General features: G+C 44.3%; 1 protein-coding gene across 24 annotated transcripts in view; it reads left to right on the top strand.

The window, feature by feature from the left end:
• mycbp2 (MYC binding protein 2) overlaps positions 1 to 17,103 on the top strand; it is a 53,903-nt gene that overhangs the window by 32,826 nt on the left and 3,974 nt on the right. For 6 of the 24 annotated variants that reach the window (XM_047337377.1, XM_047337386.1, XM_047337379.1 and 3 more), the window contains 27 exons: positions 468 to 608; positions 3,341 to 3,565; positions 4,459 to 4,591; positions 4,692 to 4,817; positions 7,351 to 7,527; positions 8,839 to 8,943; positions 9,554 to 11,194; positions 11,297 to 11,487; positions 11,590 to 11,837; positions 11,951 to 12,118; positions 12,319 to 12,488; positions 12,593 to 12,792; positions 12,914 to 13,063; positions 13,161 to 13,321; positions 13,455 to 13,611; positions 13,761 to 13,985; positions 14,118 to 14,183; positions 14,400 to 14,639; positions 14,801 to 14,890; positions 14,988 to 15,068; positions 15,155 to 15,421; positions 15,695 to 15,978; positions 16,078 to 16,174; positions 16,294 to 16,413; positions 16,504 to 16,605; positions 16,696 to 16,824; positions 16,926 to 17,058. In XM_047337377.1, the coding sequence (XP_047193333.1) occupies positions 468 to 608; positions 3,341 to 3,565; positions 4,459 to 4,591; positions 4,692 to 4,817; positions 7,351 to 7,527; positions 8,839 to 8,943; positions 9,554 to 11,194; positions 11,297 to 11,487; positions 11,590 to 11,837; positions 11,951 to 12,118; positions 12,319 to 12,488; positions 12,593 to 12,792; positions 12,914 to 13,063; positions 13,161 to 13,321; positions 13,455 to 13,611; positions 13,761 to 13,985; positions 14,118 to 14,183; positions 14,400 to 14,639; positions 14,801 to 14,890; positions 14,988 to 15,068; positions 15,155 to 15,421; positions 15,695 to 15,978; positions 16,078 to 16,174; positions 16,294 to 16,413; positions 16,504 to 16,605; positions 16,696 to 16,824; positions 16,926 to 17,058 (5,827 nt within the window). The remainder of the gene's footprint in view (positions 1 to 467; positions 609 to 3,340; positions 3,566 to 4,458; positions 4,592 to 4,691; positions 4,818 to 7,350; positions 7,528 to 8,838; positions 8,944 to 9,553; positions 11,195 to 11,296; positions 11,488 to 11,589; positions 11,838 to 11,950; positions 12,119 to 12,318; positions 12,489 to 12,592; positions 12,793 to 12,913; positions 13,064 to 13,160; positions 13,322 to 13,454; positions 13,612 to 13,760; positions 13,986 to 14,117; positions 14,184 to 14,399; positions 14,640 to 14,800; positions 14,891 to 14,987; positions 15,069 to 15,154; positions 15,422 to 15,694; positions 15,979 to 16,077; positions 16,175 to 16,293; positions 16,414 to 16,503; positions 16,606 to 16,695; positions 16,825 to 16,925; positions 17,059 to 17,103) is intronic. The other 18 variants (XM_047337396.1, XM_047337380.1, XM_047337397.1 and 15 more) reach the window with 15 other exon arrangements.

Here is a 17,103-nt window from a genome sequence, read left to right as displayed (position 1 = left end):
AAAAAGTTTCAGATAAAAACAAGGGGGAACAAAAACACAAAGAACATACTGAAACCCAGCAAACAGACAAAGAAACGACAAGAAAATTCCATTTTTTTTTTTTCAATTTTTATTTTGGATTTGGATCCATCTCTGTTGTATAAGTTCTAAACCTGTGGTTTTTAGCCTCTGCGTGTTAAAAAAAAAAGTATTTATTTCATGATATCACTGTGAGACAACAACAGATATTTAACATATTTACCAGTGATGCACAATATTGGCACCTGTCACCCTTTAGGTTGCAACACTATATGCATCACTTGCACCGTGCTGTGATCAAGGTTTATTTAAAGTCTTCTAATCTGACTTTCCTGCAGCCTCAGAAGTGAGTGCGTGTGAGTGACTGAGTGCGTGAGTGCTGTCCTTCCTGCTTCCATAGTAACAGGACGGCATGGCTGTGCTATGCTCTGTTGCTTGTTTTCCCGTAGATCCACAATGATGATGGGGTGTGGCTCAGGCTCAATGATGAGACAGTAAAGAAGTATGTTCCAAGCATGAATGGGTACACTGAAGCCTGGTGCCTCTCTTTTAACCAGCACCTGGGCCGGAGCCTACTGGTCCCAGCCGACGTAAGTAGAAGGCGACCTGCTGAGCAGTCGGACATAGTTTGAGGAGAGGAGGGGCTCCTGTGCTGTTCATTTGGGGGAAACAATGCTCAGAGATCACCTTTGTTGTTGTTCAATCATGATGGGTTTGCAAAGGGCTTAATTGTGTTTGGCAACCACTCCCCAATTGTCTTCAAAGCATGGTCGACTGAGAACTTTATCAGAGTATAACCCCTGGGGGTGTTGCATGAAACATCTATTCATGCTAAACTGAGAATGAAACTTTGACTAACACACTGTACAAAGGAACAGCAGCTGGGGGAGCATGCATGCTTTAACTCATGTTTGAAGGCAGAAAAAAAAAAAGTTTAACCATTACTTTGTACGACCATTGTATGTTTGGTTGGACAAAAGACTTGTAAATGCTCACATGCCTCTGGGAGTACCTTAGTGCACTGACATGTTCCCCACTGCAGGAACAGACAGAGAAGGAAAATGTAGTAAAAGAGCAATTTCATCCTGTGTTGAAGTTCGTCAGTCTGCACTGTTCAGTCTTATTTTTGTCTCACTCACAATTCATGAAAGCCTGCACACTAAGGGCATGTGATAACTAGTTTTTCTCTCGCATTTTGCTCCATGCCACAAAAACCACCATAATATGCAACAGAATCAAATAAGGAATGTGACCGGATATATGATTCAAGACATGAACGTTGCAGTAATGGGAAAGTATCAGAAAGACGAGATGATAATATCCGAGTGGTTTTCTGTCATGAAGCAATCACTGGTCCACAAAAGGTTTGAATGGGAAATTGTACCTCTACTGTTCTACAATTCCGTGGGCTTCCATGTGTAAGGTCTCTGTCTGAACAGCATGACACACTACATCATCCAACTGGGGAATTTTTTTGGAAGTCTTCTTCTTCACATGTATTTGATTTGGTCGTTGATTTGGAATTTTCGACCCTGTGGTTTTTTAGAGTGAACCTTCAATTCTTCCTGCAACTGGGTTTTGTATACAGTATATATATATTTTTTTTTTACTGCAGTTGATTTCACACTTTCGAAGTGACAGTTATCAGTGCTCCACGAGTAACCGGCCTCTCTGACGACACCAGTCAGGGTCTCTCCTCCCTTCTTCACTTTCCCAAATCCTGGAAATATCCAGAAGAGCCAGGCCAAATGAAAAACACATTGTTTTTCTTCTTCCAAAAAAATACAAGAGCAAACCCCATCCTGTTTTCTCTCCGTCTTCGGGTCATCTACTGTTTCTTGACTGTCTCACAATCTGTTGCTCAGAATGTCTTTAACGCTAGCCAAGGAGTCAGGGATATCGGCTTTTTGTCGTGGACCCCCTTAACTATATTCCCACCACAGGTGAGTCGTATGAAAGAGGGATAAATAGCTTGACTGCCCCATAGCTTATCATCTTATTTGTTTCATGCTACTTGTCCTCTTGAACCCCTTGTGACTTTTTTTTAGTTTTTCCACAGTGTTAAACAGGCATAAGAGGTTGAACCACAGTTGCATGGTTGTGTGTACAGTACGGTAATGGTACAGTATATCAGCGGCCACGTCTCTTATAGACTACTGCATTATTCACATGTGGGATTTTTGAGTAATTCTTGTTCAAGCGTCTATGTTGCATGGGGTTGAAGATACTAATGTCCAGTCTGTTGCATGAGGCCTTGTTTGAAAAAGCTGTATCTTTGTGTGTGATAGCATGCCTCCCTTTAGATGTATGAAAATAAGAGAACATTGTACTAAACACGAGTAGGGTCTGTTGTCTATCGGTCAGTGACGTTGCATTAATTCAATGTTGAATGGGAAATTTAATTCTTATTTTGTATGTACTGTGATTTATGTAATACTTGTGTTATATATATGACTTGATGCTGTTGAGGATGGGGGTTTTGTAGGTTTCCATTAATGAATTTCATGTGAGATCCTATAATTGTCTCATTTGGAAGGGACATGGCGTCTTCGAATATTTTATTGGAAAAGTTCAGCATTTTGGGAAATATGTCCATTTGCGTTTTTGCCATGAGTTGAGATGAGAAGAATAATACAGCTCTCCGTTTAGGAAATGTAAGGCTACAGGTTATCTTAGCTTAGCATAAAGACTGAGAAGAGGAGAGACAACTAGACTGGCTTCGTTGTAAGTGATAAAATTAGCATATCTAATACTTACCAATTAATGTGTCATGTCTCACTTGTTTAATCCACACAGAAGATGTGGTTTTACAGGGATTATATGCGGGACTATTGTTTTGCAGAGAAAAGTAACCCTCTTATGGTTTCTGCTGAAACATCCTATTGACTCCAAGAGTAGCACCCAGCCAAAAAAAAGGCCCCACACATAATTGCCTGTTTTTTTGTACAGATTAAACAAATAAAACATTAAAGGCAACAATTTCCAGCATGTTGCCAGTGTTTATGCTAAAATACGCTAACCAGCTGTTGGCTGTTGCATCATATTTAACTCACAGAAGTGAGATTGTTATCAATCTTCTCCTCTAACTTTTGGCAAGAACGTATTTTCTATGATGGTGAACTGTTGATTTAAGACCTTGGGGACCACACGACCTGCAGCTTCTCTTGATTTATGATTTCTTGCTTTTGGAGAGAGGCCTAATCTTTATACTTAAGTGACCTTAATTTACACAGGGAAGTTTGGCCTCGTCCTTGTTTTTCACATGACTGTATGCCTGTTGATGTGTTACTCCGCTTCTAATCCATACTCTTACCTTTTGCAGGAGGTCAGGGGCCAATCGGAGGAGAACGTAAAGGAGGTGAGCAGCTGCCCTTCCCATGAGGCCCCCACTCGGGTGCAGAACAGGGCAGGGCAGGGCGGCGGCCCGGGGCTTTATAAGGTAGTGAAGACCGGCCCCTCTGGTCACAACATCAGAAGCTGTCCAAACCTTAGGGGTATCCCCATTGGAATGTTAGTTCTTGGCAACAAGGTCAAGGCCATAGGCGAGGTACGCACTCACCCCAAATAATGCATTGTGTTTTTTATTTTTGTGGCTGGAGATGAATAGATGAGTCTGTTTAAATGACAATGTACTTTCTAAGATGATGCAAGTAAATTGGCCATAATTCTCAGAAATTAGAGCTCCCTGTTTTGGATTTTGGATGTAAAAGAACGTTATCTCTCTTTCCAAGGGGAATAAATCTGTTGCTTCTGGGTCTGGGTGGGCGTTCTGTATCTTTTCCCACTTGTTTGGTTCTAATCAACTTCTGTGGCTGCGACATGTTTGTGTGCTTCCTCCTGATTTACTAATTTTCGGTTTGTCTACAAATCCATTACAGTTTCAGGGTGTCATATTCAGCTGCCTCCAGACTTTTCAGAGGGGAGTCTGATCACAAAATCCTGGAGCCTCTCTGTGCCTTGACTTCATCTCTCTTGCACTTTTTTTTATTACTATTCTGTCTTATATATACTTTGATATGCTCAATATATCCTTTCTAAATCATCTTTGGCCTGGTGATGAGTGGAGCCTTCCCTTCTTTTTGGATCTGACCTGTCATTGGCTGCTGTGGTGTGTCATGCTGTTCATTAGAGCCTGTACTGAATGCCCTTGTCTGGATCTGAGACGTGAAGCCTGCACATACTAATACTTCCATCTTTGTTTGTTTTTCCAAAATGTTTATATTTCAGGAAATTGAGGTGGGGGGGGGACTTTCTTTACTTTTCTTCATAATATCTGGTTATATACAAAATCTATTTCATGGAATACGCTGCTGTAGATTTTGTATATTTGTCACTCAGATGAATTTGTGTTATGTGCAATATTAATAATAACATGCGTGAATGGGGGTTGATATGAAAAGTGTGTCCGAGTGCGGATAAAGAGTGCTGTTTGTGCATCAGGTGGTCAACTCAGAGGGGACCTGGGTACAGCTGGATAAGAACAGTGTAGTGGAGTTCTGCGAGAGCGACGAAGGAGAGGCCTGGTCGTTGGCCAGAGACCGCGGGGGAAACCAGTACCTTCGCCACGACGACGGTAAGCCTTGACCATCACTTTGTAACACAGCTCAATGAGCTAGAATGAAATTTATTGGAATTAAATTGTATGTTAACACACTCTAATTTTGCTCTTGTAGAACAAGCATTGCTTGAGCACGGGGCCCAGACCCCGCCGCCGAGCCCTTTCTCCGTGCAGGCCTTTAACAGGGCCGCGACTTCGAACGGAGCGCAGGGCTTTGACTATGGCATCTCTAACAACAAAGGTGAGGTCAACGGGAGTCGGTTTTCGAGAGACACAACTTTGTTAACACATCCTCAATATCACTTTGCTTTTAACATCATCACATTCTCCTCTTTCACACTAGACGTTTGTTGTTGTTTTTTTCAAATCCTCAGCCTTTAGTCTACTGTCACGTCTACTGTCACTGTCTTCCTTAACGTGCGTTCCCTGCTTCATTAACGTAGCATTCACTATCTCACTTCTTCCCACTGAGACTTTTTTCACAACAGTTTGATACATTACCACGTTTTAAATAGCACAATTGGGTCCATGTGGTAAGGAACTACATAGAAGGCTTTTTGGATAGAGATGTTTGGGTTCAAAAATCACAGGTTCCGTCAGTCACTGATCTGTCACGTTGTTTTATTTATGCATGCCTTTCGTCGTGTCTGCTGTTATTATTTCATGCCTGACATCTCTCAATGTGTCAGGCATATGTCTGTGTCTGTGTGCATGGGCCAGTCGGTGTGCTTCCACTCATTTGAACGACTGTGTTTCGTTGGGTAATGGCAAATAACGGACCCTGAACACGTCTCTGTGATTTCACCCTTTACCCTGTGTCGTGTTGAATTTACTTTGTTAGAAAACATTTGATCATTCACTGTTTTCCCCACAATATACTGAAAACATCACCTGAATGAACCAATCATTTTTTGCTACACCATCAAAGATTGGCTTGTTCCAAACATGTCTGTTTGTCTTTCTGCCTGAATATTCTGCTGATGCTTATTTTTTTCTCTCTCTCAAACGTCTTTTCTCTTCCTCACTTTGCTTGAAAGAGATGGTTGATCTGTTGAGACACTTTGCGACGCTAATCAGAGCATCACGGTTATCCAAATAAGTGGAAAGTTATCTGTCTTGCTGTCACGATGCTTGCTGTTTCGGTAGATTAAAGGCCCCATTTACACTTCAATGTCATCTCAACTGTCTGAATAAAAGCCAGGTGCAATTTATCTTGGTTAAGCGTCTCACAAATCTTGTTGCTTTTACCACAATTAATGTAAATGCACCTGAATTTGTACGCTGCAGAAAAAGGCTAACATGCTGTTGAGTCTAATTAATATCACTAAATTTGCAAGAGCGGCCTTTTGTGGTGCCATTTTGGCTGCCATTAACCCGGACAAGACCCTCTAAATGGTTACTTGCACAGACTGCTTATACATCTGGCTCATACACTTGGGAGAGGTAAAGACTTTTGTGACAAGGAGAGATGGATTTATACCTCATCAGCATCTGGTTTTGAACTGGGAATGATGCAGCATCAGCCTAAAATACAACATATGGAGAACGGTGCATTCTTTCCTACATTGGATCCTCTGATGTGGAAACTTCACTGAGTGATTCTCAAAATGAAGACATAAGAAGAGACGCCTCTCTTCCCCTCAGTAAGCGATTTTGGAGAAAGCTTGTCTCTCTCTGTTGTCTCTTTGATGATTTTGCAACACTGACCGGGCCTCAAACCCGAAGCCTCGCGAACCGGAGACCGACGGGCTAACCACAAGGCCGAAACCCCTGAGTCATAGCATTGTTTGCTAGCACCTCTCCTAAGGTGTCGAGGAGTGATGTTTACACACTGCACACGCAGTGTCGTGAGGTGCGGTCCGCACCATTTTTTTTTGTTTTCAAATTACGGACCCAGAGCCCAATTTTTTTAGCTGCGCACACACAGAACTGACAGCAAGCGGACCGTGAGGAAATATTCGCTGAATTTTACAAAAAGTCTATTGGATTAATATCGCTTACTGCCCCTTTAATATATCTTTCCCCCAAATAGAGTTGTGAAGTGGGAGGAGCTGCTACTTCTCAGGATTTTCCCTTTTTTAATTGTGTAAAGTCCTATTTTTCTTGATATTTCTTGATATATCATTACCATCCAATTTAAGTATTTAGATAATTAATTGTTTTGGTGTGTGGAATAGCAAATACTCAAACAGCCGACATTGCTCAGGGGAGGAAGCCACTCTGAGAGCTGTCGAATTCCGAATGCTTTGGAATTGGAATAAAATCCTACAACATAGCAGCTCAATTCATCCAAAACTGGCTGAGAATCCAAATCATCGGATGATTTTTGCCAAAATGCTGCAGGGGAACGATAGTTCTGTCGTCTCCTCCAGTTTTTCCGTATGCACACAGGCGTCGTATCTTTGGATCTTTTAATCAAAGAACCAGATAATTCCTGACAACAGCCGCTCGTCTTTGGAACCTTCCGCCACTTCTGCTTCATCCAGCAGAGTTTCCTGCTCCTGCCGGAAGTCCTCCAAAATTGCCAGTCAATTAAACTTGTCTGTGCAGGAAAAAGAGCCCAACCTAAAAGTCCGGGACTCTGGATGCCCGTAACAGCTCCTCCCATTCCACAAATCTATTGTGATGTATGGGAGATGACTGGATGACTGATTGACAGAAAATAAACAGTGAATGACCCTCACCAACCACCCCCCCCCCAACCCCCCCTTTGGAAACCTCATACCATAGTATAAGCTGTAGTTTTTCCCCTTCCTCTGTCTCCATGTTTGCAGGTGACCGGTTGAGTGCCATACTGAATTCCATTCAGTCTGGGCCTTTCCTCTCAGCAGCTCCCTCCTCCGTATTTGAGCAAGCCGCCCAACCTCCCTCCTCCTCCTCCCTTGTCCACAGCCCATTTGTGTTTGGACAATCCCCCTCCCAACTGTCTCAGCCACAACCACAGCTTCTGAGTAAGTCTGTCCTGCTTTCTGACAGCGCTTGCTCGCACAGGTGTTTTCTTCACAGCTTTCTTTGTTCTCTGGACTTGTTCTCTGTTGATTTTTTGTTTGTTTGTTTGTTAAACTGGTGAGGACGGCAGTGATGCGTGATGAGTGTGACACATAACAGTGCAGTTATGTTCTACAAAGCAGAAATATCCATAACAAGGCAACGTGTCTATTATTCAATGTTTGAATCTTGTTTCTGGAAAAACAAGTTTAGTGACACTGCCTTGTTTTTGAAAACAAGATTTCAAACTTTGATACTAGACTAAACATCTTGTGAAGTGATATTTCTTTTGCCTCGTGCTGAAGTTAATAGGCTGAGTTACTTATTTTTCTGCTTGCTTTCTTGTTTAGTGTGCCTGCCATCTTTCATCCTCGATTAACATTCATTCATGTACTGCCTCAACCAGCCCAGGGCTTCGCTGCAAATGTTAACAACGATCTAGTTGTTTGTCTACAATAAATTCCCAAACCACTCTTTCACCGAATAAAACCACAATTTACAAGAAATTATGCGTACAACAGGATCAAAAATATTTGTTTATCCGTCTCTATAGCTGTTCTTTCTTCCGGTCTGTCTTTTTCTTTTTTCTTGCCACTTATTGCTTTTCATCTTTACCTGATTCTATATCTTATGGAGATGTCACGGAGAAAGAATAATTCCTCCTTTCAGTTTAGCATACGGCTAACTTACCACCTTCATGCCATTGGTCTTGTCGTGTTCCATTCACACTCTCAATATGGATGACATGGATTAAACATGATCTTGGTGTGACATGTGGATATACTTGGGTTTTTATTTATTTTTGATACCTATTCTAAATGAGTATACGATATTGAGGATTTCTGATAAAACTTGAGGATTCTTAAGGAGTGCTTCATAAATGTCTCCTTTGTCGTCTTCCTTAAACTCCCAGCTAAGTGAATGAATTGTGCTGTTTGGTGTTTGCTGCCCTCTTCAAGAGGGGGGTAGACAAAATATATCATATTTAATCGAGAGCACAAATCTCTTTTTTTTTCTCCATGACACCTCTAGGGTTCTAAAAAAGAAACGATTCTTCTTAAATATGTGTTCTCTGTCTTTCAATTTCTCTTCCTATCTATTAATTGTTCCCTCACTTGTTGTCACTCTTGCCCTCTTTCTATTTCCTTCTTTTGACTTGACTTGACCCCATTGCCTCTTTTGTGCTTTCTTTCTTTCTTTCTTTTTTTCTGTCTGTGGTGGCCTTGCATTCCATGGCTTGTTTGTTTACCTGCTCCGCCTGTTTTCCGCTGTAGATGATTCATCTCGCAGCCTCGCTTCTCGTGAGCGTGTGCACAAAAGCAGTGTGTCCGTGGCTGGGCATGGCGCTGCTCTCTCATCTCTCGCTCAGAGGCAAAAGGGTGGGTAATCACAGCATGCACGCCTCCCTCAGACTGAACAGAGGGTGGGTGGGGACTCCTGGAAAAAAAACACCCAGCAACTTCTGTTGTCGCACTCGAGCTTGTGAATAAATAACAAAAAGGATTAACCTTCAAAACTCTTCTGAAGCTAGAACCTGATAAACACATGAGTTTTGAATGTAAGTTCAGTAAAAAACTAGGTAGAATTTAAAGGTTCCCCGTACTGGGCTGGAATCCATCCATTCCATTCTGGAATCCATCATCAACTCCTCCATGGATCACTAGCTATTCTCATCCATATCCGAGTTTGTCTGGTAGACAGAGCTGGGGAAATAAACCCAGCTGCTGTAGTAAAAGTCTCCAAAGTTTGTTTTTAAAACAAATGTACCACTCACTGTTGTCATTTTTTTCTTTGCAAGGTTTAACATCTTCCACCTTTGGAACTTAACTTATCTTTCTTTCTGCCGTTTCATTTCATTTTACCTTTATCTTTTTAACATTACATTTTTTTTTTCACTCAGCTGTTGACAGTTCTCTCTAGAATCACAAGTTATACCCTTACCTCTGATATGGTTTTGTGGTGTAATGGTTTTAATTTTAAAATTTTCAGGTGACCGTGGGAGCATGATGTCTGGTGCACGGCCCATGTCCCCAGGCTCCAAACACCGTCAGGAGAATCGCTCGCCCAAGCAGGAGAGTCGGGGAAGCCGCTCGTCTGAGCAGAGCAGGAGCAAGACGGGTGATGGTGGACTCTCAGCCAGCGAAGCTCTCATCCTGCGGTCGGACACGGCCAAACTGAGGTCCGACTCTCACAGTCGCTCTCATTCGCCCAATCACAACACTCTGCAGGCTCTAAAGGCAGACGGTCGAAATTCAGGACTTCGGGCCGAGTCACCAAACCCTGGCTCTCGCTCCTCTTCTCCCAAACAAAAAGCTGTATCCTCCTCAGGCAGGTTGAGTCCCTCCAACACCTCCTCTCAGCACTCCTCCTCCTCGAGCCACCACGACAAGAACCTCCCAGCTAAAGCGAGTCCATCCTCCAAAGCCCGACTTGACCCTCCCAGAGAGAGATCCAAATCAGATTCATACACTCTGGACCCAGACACGCTCAGAAAAAAGAAGGTTCCACTCACAGAGCCACTCAGAGGCCGGTCTACCTCCCCCAAACCCAAACTGTCTCCTAAAGATCCAAATACAGATGTGGTCAATAATGCAGAGAACCGGGTTCCTTCTCCACATGTTACCCAGGAGAACCTCCACAGTGAAGTAGTGGAGGTGTGCACCTCTAGTGCTCTCCTCTCCAATGAGGAAGGCAATGATGAAAATGTAGAGGTCCCCAATGAAGAGGACGGCTCATGCAAGGTGCACTTTAGCATTGGCAAAGCTCCAGTCAAAGAAGAAGTGGAGAGTCGCTCTTCACCTAAAGTCAGTCGCAAAACCTCCAGTCGACACACGCGCCCCAAGAAGGACAAATCTGGGCCCCTCTTTAAAGGTGAGAGTACGTCCAGGATAACTGAGCCTGCCAAACAGGCCATGTCACCCTCTGTGGCTGAATGTTCGCGAGCGGTCTTCGCAGCATTCCTCTGGCATGAAGGTATTGTCCACGATGCCATGGCCTGCTCATCCTTCCTAAAGTTCAACCCAGACCTAACCAAAGAGCACGCCCCGATCCGCAGTTCCCTGGGAGGACAGGGTGCCGAGGAGAAGGAAAACAAATTAAAGAACCGCCACTCTCTCGAGATTTCCTCTGCACTGAACATGTTTAATATTGCTCCACACGGCCCGGACATCTCTAAAATGGGCAGCATCAACAAAAACAAGGTGCTGTCCATGTTGAAGGAACCCCCGTTGCCGGAGAAGTGTGAAGATGGGAAGGGGGAGGCCAGTTCCTATGAGATGACTTCTAATCCCTCTATGAGGGCAAAGTCAATCTTACCGCTGACATTACAGCATTTGGTGGCCTTCTGGGAGGACATATCCATGGCCACCATCAAGGCAGCAACTCAGAACATGATCTTCCCCAGCCCGGGGTCCAGTGCCATCTTAAAAAAGAAGGAGCACGAGAAAGACAGCAAAAAGGCAAAGAAGGAGAAGAAGAAGAGGGAGAAGGCAGAGGTTCGTCCAAGAGGCAATCTGTTTGGAGAGATGGCGCAGCTCGCCATGGGTGGACCGGAAAAAGACACTATCTGTGAGCTGTGCGGGGAATCTCATCCTTATCCCGTCACCTACCATATGAGACAGGCTCACCCAGGTAAGAATTCTGGAAGTCTTGGAAGTATTTTGATTCAAGTGGTATACATCTTAAATATCGTTCTGTCCTTTTAAACACCCCCACTTTGTGTTTCTGTGGCAGGATGTGGACGCTATGCTGGAGGCCAAGGCTACAACAGTATTGGCCACTTTTGTGGTGGTTGGGCTGGAAACTGTGGAGATGGAGGCATAGGAGGTAGCACCTGGTACCTTGTCTGTGATCGCTGTCGGGAAAAATACCTCCGAGAGAAACAGACTGCTGCCAGGGAAAAGGTACCCTACTCCTGCTACAAGGTTTTGGCATTTAAATCACCTCATTTACATAAAAACACTCAGCTTTTTTTCATCACACAGATGATTTGAACCAAACCCTATATGTGTGTGGTCTTTTGCTAGGTAAAGCAATCAAGGAAGAAACCCCTGCAAGTGAAGACCCCGCGGGCTCTGCCCACAATGGAGGCCCACCAGGTGATTCGCGCAAACGCTTTGTTCCTGCTGTCCCTCAGCAGCGCTGCTGAGCCCAGCATGCTGTGCCATCACCCTCCCCGGCCCCTGCATTCCCAGCTGCTTCCCAGCCTAAAGGAGGGTGTGTCGGATGATCTCCCCAATAAAATGGGCTGCCTTTACCTGCAGACACTAGCGAGGTAGCTAAGCGCCCAGTAAATAATAGGCTGCCCATTTAAGATAAGAAAAATAAAAATACACTAATGTGAAATGATTATGTAAATATTTCAGTCACTTTCCTCTCATTCTCCAGGCAACACACAGAGAACTTTGGGTCCTACCAAGATGATAACCTCTTCCAAGATGAGATGAGGTATTTGCGCTCCACATCTGTTCCTGCGCCGTACATTTCAGTCACCCCTGATGCCTGCCCCAACGTGTTTGAGGAACCCGAGAGCAACATGAAATCAATGCCCCCCAGGTAAAACCTCTTACTCGTACTATTATATCCTTGATTAATTCCACTTTTCCTGTTTTTATAGTTATTGAAATAGTAGTAGTTTTTCCCCAGAAAAAAGAATGGACGTTTAGAGTAAGAGCTTTAGAAAATGTTGTTTTTTATGTCTTCATAAATATTTTAACGTGAGGTTTAACAGTGTGTATTTGTGTTTGTCTTTACTGGCTCTCTATCAGTCTTGAGACCAGTCCAATCACAGACAGCGACACAGCAAAGCGTACTGTGTTCCAGAGGTCTTACTCAGTCGTAGCCTCTGAGTATGACAAGCAACACTCGCCCTCTCCAGCCCGGGTTAAAGCCGTGCCTAGACGCAGGGTTCAAAGTGGTGACGCAGGTAATCACAAATATATATATCTTTAAAGAAATCAGTAGTGAAACTGAGGGTTAAAGGAGTTACTTCATCATCCTCTGCAATGACCTGCTCTGTCCCCCATTCAGAGGTGGGCTCCTCCCTGTTGAGGCACCCGTCTCCGGAGCTCTCTCGTCTGATCTCGGCCCACGGCTCCCTCAGTAAGGGCGAGAGGAACTTCCAGTGGCCTGTCTTGGCTTTCGTCATCCAGCACCATGACCTTGAGGGCCTGGAGGTGGCCATGAAGCATGCACTGAGGAAGTCTGCCTGCAGAGTGTTTGCAATGGAGGTAAAGTTACCTGGGCTGCAATTACATCTGTGCACTCAATTGATATTTTACTTGATTCTAGTATTGTCTCTGTGTAATAATAATACTAATTGGTGTGATTTTTTATTGGTGTCCCTGTCAGGCATTCAACTGGCTGCTGTGCAATGTGATCCAGACCACCTCTCTGCACGACATCCTTTGGCATTTTGTAGCATCTCTCACGCCATCGCCCTTTGAACCAGAGGATGAGGAAGAAGATGAGAACAAGGGGAACAAAGAAATTGTTGAACAGGTAACAAGTGACGAAAGTGTCTTAAAAGCATTCCCTATTACTTTTGCTTTGTTGTCGCATATTCTAATTATGAATCTCTTCGTTCTGTGCCCAACAGGAGAGAGACCTTGGCGTTTGTGAACACCCTCTGTCCGATATCGTTATTGCCGGGGAGGCGGCTCATCCTCTCCCTCACACTTTCCACCGCCTCCTTCAGACCATCTCTGACCTCATGATGTCACTTCCTAGTGGCAGCTCACTTCAACAGATGGCACTCAGGTAGAATTTGTAGTATTAAATACGGCAGTTTACTTGCAGCAAATTGCTGTATGATTGTAACTGTCAATACTTCATTTGTATTTTTTTGATTTGCATTGTATGGGAACGTAAATGTTTGTGACTTGTTTTTTAGGTGCTGGAGCCTCAAGTTCAAGCAGTCGGACCACCAGTTCCTCCACCAGAGCAACGTCTTCCATCACATCAACAATATTCTGTCCAAGTCGGATGATGGAGACAGCGAAGAGAGCTTCAACATCAGTGTGCAGTCAGGCTACGAAGCAATGAGCCAGGTAGCAAAACAACCACTTTCTCACTCACTCAATTATACAACAGATCTGCCTTCTGTTGGTTAAAACAGATCATATCAGCAGTTTGAGTCTTTTTGTCATCATTCTGTTATGCGCTGACTTGATGTCAATCTGTCTGCGTGTGATGATAGGATCTGTGCCTGGTGACCTGTCTGAAGGATCTGACCAGTGTAGTGGACATCAAGACGTCCAGTCGTCCCGCCATGATCGGCAGCCTCACGGACGGCTCTACCGAGACCTTTTGGGAATCTGGAGACGAGGACAAGAACAAAACCAAGAGCATCACCATCAGCTGTGTGAAAGGCATTAACGCCTCCAATGTGTCTGTTCATGTGGACAACTCCAGGGACATCGGGGTAAGGCAGCGTTGAAGGGTTTGGGGATTAAAACAGAAAATTGTCATTGTATAAATGCAAAATTAAGGTCACAGTGGAATTGGATGATGATATTGTATTTATATGGGTTTTCTTTATTTTTTCTCTTCACAGAACAAAGTCACATCAGTGACATTCCTTTGTGGAAAAGCAATAGAGGATCTCTGCAGAATCAAACAGGTGTGGTCAATTTCTTTGGTTTCATAATAAACAACTCGAGAACATTGGAATGGATTGTAACCAGTTTAATTTGTGCCTTGATGACTGTTAAAGTCTGTTTAAATGTAAACATGCTAGGCATTGATTGTTGATCAAAGCCATTTTCAAAACGCAGAACAGGAGCTACAGTATATAAGGTGCAATGTGGTTAACAAAACGTGGAAAATCCCATCCCAGGTTGACCTCGACTCTCGTCACATGGGCTGGGTGACGAGTGAACTCCCTGGAGGAGATCATCACGTGATCAAGGTGGAACTGAAAGGTCCGGAGAACACCCTGAGGGTACGCCAGGTGAAGGTGCTTGGCTGGAAAGAGGGCGACAGCATCAAGATCCCTGGACAGATCTCGGCCAGCATGGCCCAGCAGAAGAACTGCGAGGCTGAGACCCTTCGCGTTTTCCGCCTCATCACCTCACAGGTCTGTCTTAACGGCTGCAGCCATAAAGCCTTGTAATCACTGTATTATGAGTTATCATCACAAGTTCTCTATCTTTTACCATAACTGTCTGTTTGAAAATGATATTACCTTTTCCGTGCAAATCGCCTCTGTAATGAAACTTATATTTCGTGTACATTTAGGTCTTTGGAAAACTAATCTGTGGTGATGCAGAGCCGACGCCAGAGCAGGAGGAGAAAAACCTGCTCTCATCACCAGAGGGGGAAGACAAGGTCTGCGTTCTGATGGTTTAACTGACCTGTTTAACTGTTTAACATATTAATTGCACTTCAACCTAATCTGTTACTCTTTTTGTAATTTTGTGAATAGGCCCAGTCAGATGCAGATCTTAAAGAGCACATGGTGGGAATCATTTTCAGCAGGAGCAAACTGACCAACCTGCAGAAACAGGTAATAAATCAGTTCCTCTGACCATTCAACCAATTAATTCTGAATTGTCTCCGCCCTCTAAACCTAACATGTGGACTCAATTCCAGGTATGCGCCCACATCGTCCAGGCCATCGGTATGGAGGCCACGCGTGTGAGGGAGGAGTGGGAGCACGCCATCTCCAGCAAAGAGAATGCCAACTCGCAGCCCAGTGACGACGACGCCTCCTCAGACGCCTACTGCTTTGAGCTCCTGTCCATGGTCCTGGCTCTGAGTGGCTCCAATGTCGGGCGGCAGTACCTCGCTCAGCAGCTAACACTCATGCAGGATCTGTTTTCTCTGCTGCACACGGCTTCCCCACGTGTACAGAGACAGGTGGGCAACCACACACACAAACACGCACAAACCTCAAGATTAATCCATGTGCTGTTTAATTGTTTTTCTTGTAAACAGACAGATTTATTTATTTTTATTGGCACATTACTGCGACCAATTGTCTATCAGTGGAACAGCAGGAGTGTGTATATCCATACTAAAATAAATAATGGGAAAGGATTTTAAGACCTAATTTGTTTAAATACATTTCTGGTTGTGAAGTTTCTGTTTTGTAAAGATTAAAGTTTGCTATCTGATCTTGCCTCCTCTCAGGTGACGTCTCTGCTAAGACGCGTCCTTCCCGAGGTCACGCCGGTCCGACTTGCCAGCATCATCGGGGTGAAGGCTCTGCCACCAGCAGACATCAGCGACATCATCCACTCCACAGAGAAGGGCGACTGGAACAAGCTCGGCATTCTCGACATGTTCCTGGGCTGCATTGCCAAAGCCCTCACTGTGCAGCTGAAAGCCAAAGGCACCACCATCGCTGGCACGGCCGGCATGGCTGCTGGCAAAGGGGTCACCACTGTCACGCTGCCCATGATCTTCAACTCCAGGTGACCTTCTACAAACGCACTCAGTTTGGGACAAACTGAAATATATTTTTTCGAAGTCTAAAGATTTTTATGCGTGTTGTCGCTTCCTGTTCTGTTCAGCTACATCCGCAGAGGGGAGAGCCACTGGTGGATGAAGGGCTCCACCCCTCCTCAGATTGCAGAGATCATCATAAAGCTGGTGAAAGACATGGCAGCTGTAAGTCCGATCTCTTATTTAACATGCAACCACATATATCTTCTTAGTCTTGTGTTTTTGTCAAATCTGTTGCACTGAAAAAAAAAAACCTATATCTAAGAGAGTTGTGCTGTTTCTAGGGTCACCTTTCAGATGCTTGGTCCAGAGTCACCAAAAATGCAATAGCCGAGACCATCATCGCGTTGACTAAAATGGAAGAGGAGCATCGATCCCCCGTGCGCTGTATCGCCACCACAAGGGTAAAGATACAGATTTGATTATATGAGAACATTTGTCTATGAAACACAGAATATTAAGTACTCATATAATTCCCTTTTCTGCTCTCATAGCTGTGGCTGGCCTTAGCATCGCTGTGTGTGCTGGACCAGGACCACGTCGACAGGCTGTCCTCCGGTCGCTGGATGGGCAAAGACGGACAGCAGAAGCAGATGGTGAGAACGGTACAAAAGGCCAAGAAAATAATTGAAAGGTAATCAGAAGAAAAAAGCTAATCAACATCCTCCTGCGCTTCCTTCTACAAGCCCATGTGTGACAACCACGACGACGGCGAGACGGCAGCAATCATACTGTGTAACGTATGCGGCAACCTCTGCACCGACTGCGACCGCTTCCTCCACCTGCATCGACGCACGCGCTCCCACCAGAGACAGGTTGGTTTTACGTTGAACATGGATAATGTGAAACAATTTATTAAAGGATTGTAGATTGTAGATTGGTCTGATTTTTAATCTATTTTAATGACTTCTTTCAGGTGTTCAAGGAGGAAGAGGAGGCCATCAAGGTGGATCTCCACGAAGGCTGTGGAAGGACCAAGCTCTTCTGGCTCATGGCTCTGGCGGACTCAAAGACTATGAAGGCCATGGTGGAGTTCAGAGAGCACACAGGTAACATAGAAGCAGAGCATATCAATATCTCTCTTTAACTGTAGT

The sequence above is a fragment of the Scophthalmus maximus genome, chromosome 14 (assembly GCF_022379125.1).
Source record: "Scophthalmus maximus strain ysfricsl-2021 chromosome 14, ASM2237912v1, whole genome shotgun sequence".
Lineage (NCBI taxonomy): Eukaryota > Metazoa > Chordata > Actinopteri > Pleuronectiformes > Scophthalmidae > Scophthalmus > Scophthalmus maximus.
Note: the sequence above shows the minus strand (reverse complement) of the source record. Positions and strands in the feature narration are given on the sequence as shown.